The following is a 6,680-nucleotide window of genomic DNA, read 5'->3' on the forward strand; positions in this document are numbered from 1 at the left end:
AGAAACCTGGACCCATTCCTTCACTGGTAAAATCTCATCACCAGGTCTGAAGAGCCTTTGCATAAAAGCAAGCAGACAGAGAGGAGTATGGATATTTTAAATACTTACTAACTGTTGTATAGAAAAGTTTAGTTGTGAGACTCAGAAAGAAGGCCAGAGTTGCTTTTAGTCAAAGGATTGCATACTCTTCTAGAAAATAACAAAAACATAGTAAAACAAAAGAATCAAATCAACTACACCAACTGACTATCAGTTTACTAGCCTTTGTGTTTAAGTCCTCAACTAAGATATTAAAAATGTACTTGCAACACCTGAACACAAAACAGGGTGTACCTGCTATGATAAAATTACTTTTCTTTCCAGCATACTCTTCATTAGCTTTTGGTGCCACATGCTGAAGAACCTAGATTTAAATCAGTGAATGGCAAGTGTCAGCAGGCAATGATCAGCACTACACTGGTGGTTCCATCTTGATCATCCTTTTCTTCCAACACTTCCTTTCTTTAATCTTTAAATTTAAAAATCAATCTTCGGTTTGGAAATTCAGAGCCATGTCTGATTTTCTTTGTCACTCTGGTCACACTGTAGGATATCTTCAGAAACCATTCTTACTTTTTGCCAATTCCATTCGTTACTTTTGATTTGGAGTGCCGATTCCTCCTTCTAGATGAATGGCTTTCATTATTGACTGAATGTTTTGGTGGACTATTGTCAGCACCTGCTGAAAAATAAACATTTTTTTTTTTTACTATATATTTTTTACATTGCGGAGCTGTTGTCCAAAAGACAGTAAGGCTTTCTAAAGCTAAAGCAGTGTTTGCAAGTATGGATTTCAAGCTAATGCAAACTGGTTGATGCTCGCACTCCATCTAGTGGTCTATTTTGTATTTTTTTTTTTTATAAAAAGCAATTCTTAAGACTTCTGTAAAGTCTTCCCCCAAAATAAAAATAAAATTGGAAGTTTGCTATAGCAGATTATAGTGTTGAAACATGCTCCATTTTAAATGACATCAATAATTAAGCCTCTGCATTTTTATTACTGGCAGGTACTACTATCAGAAATTAAGAACTATGGAAGTGAGGTCACAGATCTTGTAAGATTACATTTCTTGTTTTCACTCTTTCATATGACAGACCGTAGAATTACAGAATGATTTTAGTTGGAAGGGATCTTCAAGATCATCTGGTTCCAACCCCCCTGCCACAGACAGGGACCCCTTCCACTAAACTGAGTTGCTCAAAGCCCCGTCCAGCCTGGTCTTAAACACTACCAGGGTTGGGGCAACCACAACTTCTCTGGGCAACCTGTCTCAATACCCTCAGTTAAGAACTTCTTACTAATGTCTAATCTAAATCTACCCTCTTTCAGTTTAAAACTATTCCCCCTTGCCCTGTCATTACCTGCCCTTGTAAAACCTCGTTTTCCAGATTTCTTGTAGGCAACCTTTAGGTATTGGAAGACTGTTATAAGGCCTCCCCTGAGCCTTCTTTTCTCCAGGCTGAACATGCTCAACCCTCATGTCTGACTCTGAGAAAGCAGAGGGAGACTATGGGGACTGAAACAAGAATTCAGAAGCAAAAGATGGAAGAGGCTAAAGTTTGTAATTAATGAAGTAATAGAAAATCATAGAAAGATTTACTTAGCCCAAGTTCTCTGGCATACATAAGTGGAAAATAAATAAAGTTCAAGCAATTTTTTCTCCAAAATACAAAAATCCACAAATTTACTAAACTGAGAATACATATCGTCATCCAGAAAAAACATGTATGAAATCTAGGTGTTTTTCAAGCCTATGATAAGTAAGAAATTGTTTTTAACAATACAAACACATGAAGCATAAAGTCTGAGAGATAACTTCCAGGTAGGAATCTTGATAATTGTTCAATAATAAGACCACACGACAGAGTTAACAGAGGAGGCAGGTAACTTATTTCCCCTACACTAGAGGTCACTTAAGTCAGAGAAGGAGGCTTCCTTTGCTGTTTATGACCATCAGCACTACATTGACTAGGCAAGTGTCAGTAAGAACGCTCCAGGGCACATTCTTGACTGTTTCTTAACAAACAGGAATAAAAGTACAATTCACATTCATATGTTTCAATCAAACATGCGATGTTCAGAGAGAAAACCTGTCCACAACAGTTATGAAATGCATAATGCCCTAACAAGAATGGCCTGGAATAAACAGCAGAAAAATTCAGCTGCTTCATTAAAAAATACATTTCTGAGAGTTAGAAAAGTTGTAAAGCAGAATAGCTCTGCAGATGGTAGATCTGTATAGCTCCTGCAGGGATGTTTAAATAAGTCCAGTTGTCTGCAAGGTAAATTTCTCAAGCCTCATTTCCTAGTCTTGAGTCTTATTACTACCACTTTGAGAATATAGGTGCAAAAGTGCCAATACCTTTACTGAATTTAGAATGAAGCCAGGAAGCATCTGGACTGTATGGGCTGTCTTCACTTTCTGATAAGGTCTGCAAAAACAAGGGCACATGTCATTGGGATGCTGGTGGTTCCTGTGATCAGCACTTCTCCTGTTTGCAATTAGACTTGTAGACTTAAACGGTGACAGAAGTCCTCATAAAACATTCAGCCAGTACTTAGGACTTTTTGCTTTCTGGTTAAAAGGTACAACATACATGATACAATAAAAACTCACCACCTGCCATGTGATTTCTTATGTAACCAAGTATTCTTAATATTCCCCTAGCATTTCACCTGTACAATGAGAACATTAGCTAAGCATTCATCCCTGAATGCTTTGCTAAAATTACAACCTCATTTTGAGTAACTAAGAGGACAGCATTCTTTAGAAACCACAGTGTAATCTGGGATCTGTCCAAGGCCAACTGAATTCAGAGTTCTTTCTACTGACTTCAGCTAGACTCTAGGCCATCCCACCCTCACCCCCATTTATACTAGCTCTGGTAAAGAATTCTAATATCTAGGAGCTTAGCAGTATGAACTCTGGTATTAAACAAAACCAGGCTTCTTAATAAAGTACCTTTTCTCGGAGGCCATAGTATTCTGCATACCAAACCATACCATATAAACACAGGAAAGTTGTAAAGGCCTAAATAAGAGAGGAGAAGAAAAAATATTCTGTAAAACTTTTTTCCAAATTTATTGCTGGTTCAAGGTCTCTGAGTCCCTGGGTCTACATTCAGAGACTTCCACACTCTTTCTCTCTGCATCTTCTGTCAGCACGAGTAAGACTCATGCTTTAACTTCAAGGTACACATACATTCTGCCACCATGAGGTATGCAGGTCAATTCTCAACAGGAGCATAAGAATACATACAGATGAACCACACACATGCAGGACACCCTGTTTTTATGGTTTTTGTCCTCACTCCGTAGAGTCATCATACAAAGGCACTTTCACACATATTATCAGGAACAACCAGTCTGTGAGAAAAATTAATCCTCCTTCAGGCCTGGTTACATGTTTGGTTTTATGGTGCTCTAAATTTGGGAAGCGATTCAATACTTTTCTCCTCTAAAGTTTCAGGAATAAAATCATCATGCTGAGTAAGAGAACAATACATTCTGACTTGCTATCACCTGTTCAAACTGTGTTCCCAACTAGGAGTATTTATCTGTCAGCCTATTATAAATGCCTTATTTTTCACTGACAATTAAAAATGTGTTTGGCATTGGAGTTACAAGTCTGGCAAGACAGATATCCATTTACTGTTATAAAATGGGCATTTCATGCTGCATTTGCAGTAATCACACTAAAGTACAGAAAGTCGCATGCTGAGTGGGAATGATTTGCCTGATAGAACAGGGTTCTTTACGTCACTGGAAGACTTCAGTGTGGAACAACATGCATTACTTATTAATGCTATTCATTAACTCCAGTTCCTTTTCAGTGGACACTACAGCAAGTACCACCAAAGTTAGCTTCAGTCAAATTCACATTTTATCTCATAAAGCACCCTAAACCTATTGTTTGTTTAATTGTTAAACAGTCTTAAAGTGACTATATTCTGCTATGTCAAGAAATAAGAAGAAAAGTTATTCTAGTCCCTTCAAAGTGTGTTCTAAACTATCTAGTATTTGCTTTTCCTAATACATTCACAGAGCTCTTTACCAGCATTCCCCCCACAATGATCCCCTGCTGCCAATGTTCCAGAGAGGAAACTCTTTAGATGCTTTCAATGCTTTTACCATGCTTTATGTTTCACATGAGAAATCTCACTTACCACACAGAGAAGCCAAAACACAACATACAGTATTTGTGTTTTGGAAAAAAGATCCTGTCCAAACTTTATGCACACAATAGCTTCAAGGAAAGCAATAACCCTGTGGGTAAATAAAAGACAGAGGAGGGGGTAAAGTGGTTACAAACACTAAGGATTTAACTAGCATGTTCACAACCCAGACACCCCAGACTGTCAGCTCTAAACAAGCACTTCTCTCCAGCAAGCACACACATTCCCAACACCACCATTAACTGAAATTCTTTGGGAAATTTATTTTTCTTTCTATAATTTTCATCAGCATAAACAGCATATGAAAAGCAATCAACTGGCAGTTCACAATTCCATGAGCCTCTGTTTGTCCAGGGAACAAACAGAGTGTGCCAAGAGCAGAGAATTTCTTTTTATACCTACCACTGTGCTTCAGCCCTCAGCAGACATAAATTTCTCTTCTCTGCTGAACAATCAACAGACTCCCTGTTGGGTGAACTAGAACTGTGCTTTGGGTATTTCACTACTGGATGTAAATTTACTACAATTCTGAATAGGCTACTTTGCTTATTTCAGACGGATTTTAGTGAGCAAATTAACATGAAACAGCACGTCAAATTCTCTGAGAATCCACACATTTGCTGTGGTTTATGTGTAAACTCAGGATCCACATTCCAGTATCAGAGGTTTTGGGGAAAAATGCAAGAGGAAATATTGCAGTATTTACTTTCCTCTCTGGCATTATAAGAATCAAAACTCTCCCCATTACCAGATGTTTATGTCTTTTCAGGCTCAAAGCTATGGAGGCTTATCTGCCACTTGGTGTGGTACAATGGGTTATGAATCCATCACCTGCCACGGGAATATAGGTCCTGGACACAAGATTATGTATTCTTAACAAATACAAGTGTAGAAACATGACCGGTGCAGCAGAAGTGTAGAGAATTGACTCTTCTCAAGCTGAAGCAAATAATGAACTATTAATCTTATAGAAGTTTAATACTTGTTCAATAGTGTCTTCAAGGTTGCACATACGAACATATGCATGAAAACTCCTCCTCAAACATGTGCAGGCATACTTAACTTCAGGTCAAGTGCTCCCATCTCCCAAACATGACACAGCAGGACACATTCTCTACCAGCAATCTCCATAACCAGGAAGCTGCCAAAAATGGCTCTACTGCTTGGCAGACAGGACCCAGCTCCCCCCATGAAAGAGGGAAGAAAGATGTGTGCATGACTTAACCAGTGGTTTTGCAGAGATGGTCCTGATGAAAATAAATTATGGCTTTCTCTGTACCATCTAATGTGACATGCAGCACAATGAGTGGGCCTAAGATGTAGAATCACGGAAGTAATGCCATATTGACCAATACTGCAAATAAATGAGGTGCTTATTAGTAAAAAGTTGAGAGCAGTGTTATTCTGTTGGGGCACCAACTATTTTTCTTTCTTGGTTTTATATTATTCTTACCAATCCAGCTGTGATTAGAAAATAAACTGAACTACAGCAGTGGTAACAGAAAGACCACCAACCAGGAAGCAAACACAAGATGGTATGATATACTAGAAGGTGTAAACAAAACAATAGTCTGCTTTCAACAAGGACTCAAAAAATGATACAGCTGTTTGTGCTGCATTTATACATGCTTTCGATTGTTCTTGTCAAGAATGCTCCAGTTAAGCACATGGTGCAACAGGACAGCTATTACAGTTACAGAAGTGGTAAATCAAAAGACAGAAGAATGCTGACAATGGAAGGTGTCAGTATTCTACTGAAGGGTGAATACTTGATAGAATTAAAGACACTAAGTGTTTATTCAGTCAAAATGGCCGTATAACATCCTAACAGATATTCCTTTTTGAAAGACTTTACCTTAATGAAAATGGTGCAGTTTCCAGCAAAGCTGTTGCACTGGCCTTGTATCACATACTGTCCATCTATTGAGAGTGATGCTACAGTACATGTCGAGTCAGAGAATAGTTTCATACTAAGGCAAGACACTAATTTTAATTATTCCCATGGTTAGGCTGTTATAAATTCAATTTGTGCCTTTAAAAGTTTCTTAATCACCAACCACAGCTATGAATATTCTATATACTTGCTTTTAATTGCTTCAGAAATTATATTCTGGGTAGTTAAATTGCTGGAAAATTGTTGCTTTTCCAACAACAACACAAACTCCTGGTGTTATTCGTTTTTTTCTAGCAGATTACAGAAATAAGCAGTACCAAGGATAATACTTACTCCATGACATTTCCCACAATTAGATGGGACTGTAGAATATGAATATTCTATTGAAGTTCTTGTTATGAGATTATAAAGAAATATTTGAGCATCTATTTATTGACATATGTGACATTAACGTGTTCAGTGAGAGCTTTGAACCAAGATAAGGGTTTCTGTAATACTTAATTTTTAGACCCAGAAAGCAAACATTCAGCATCGTATTTCCCTTTGGTTTCCAAAAGACCATGTTTACACT

General features: G+C 37.8%; 1 protein-coding gene across 1 annotated transcript in view; it reads right to left on the reverse strand.

Moving 5' to 3' along the window:
* Positions 1-315: 315 nt before the first annotated feature.
* Positions 316-6,680, reverse strand: part of PTDSS1 (phosphatidylserine synthase 1) — a gene marked incomplete at its 5' end in the record, with an annotated part of 24,457 nt that continues 18,092 nt past the window's right edge. The window contains 4 exons of the mRNA XM_010013257.1: positions 316-718; positions 2,403-2,472; positions 3,003-3,071; positions 4,207-4,306. Of these exons, the coding sequence (XP_010011559.1) occupies positions 609-718; positions 2,403-2,472; positions 3,003-3,071; positions 4,207-4,306 (349 nt within the window). The remainder of the gene's footprint in view (positions 719-2,402; positions 2,473-3,002; positions 3,072-4,206; positions 4,307-6,680) is intronic.

This window comes from Nestor notabilis, unplaced genomic scaffold (assembly GCF_000696875.1).
Source record: "Nestor notabilis isolate BGI_N333 unplaced genomic scaffold, ASM69687v1 scaffold4174, whole genome shotgun sequence".
Classification (NCBI taxonomy): Eukaryota; Metazoa; Chordata; class Aves; order Psittaciformes; family Psittacidae; genus Nestor; species Nestor notabilis.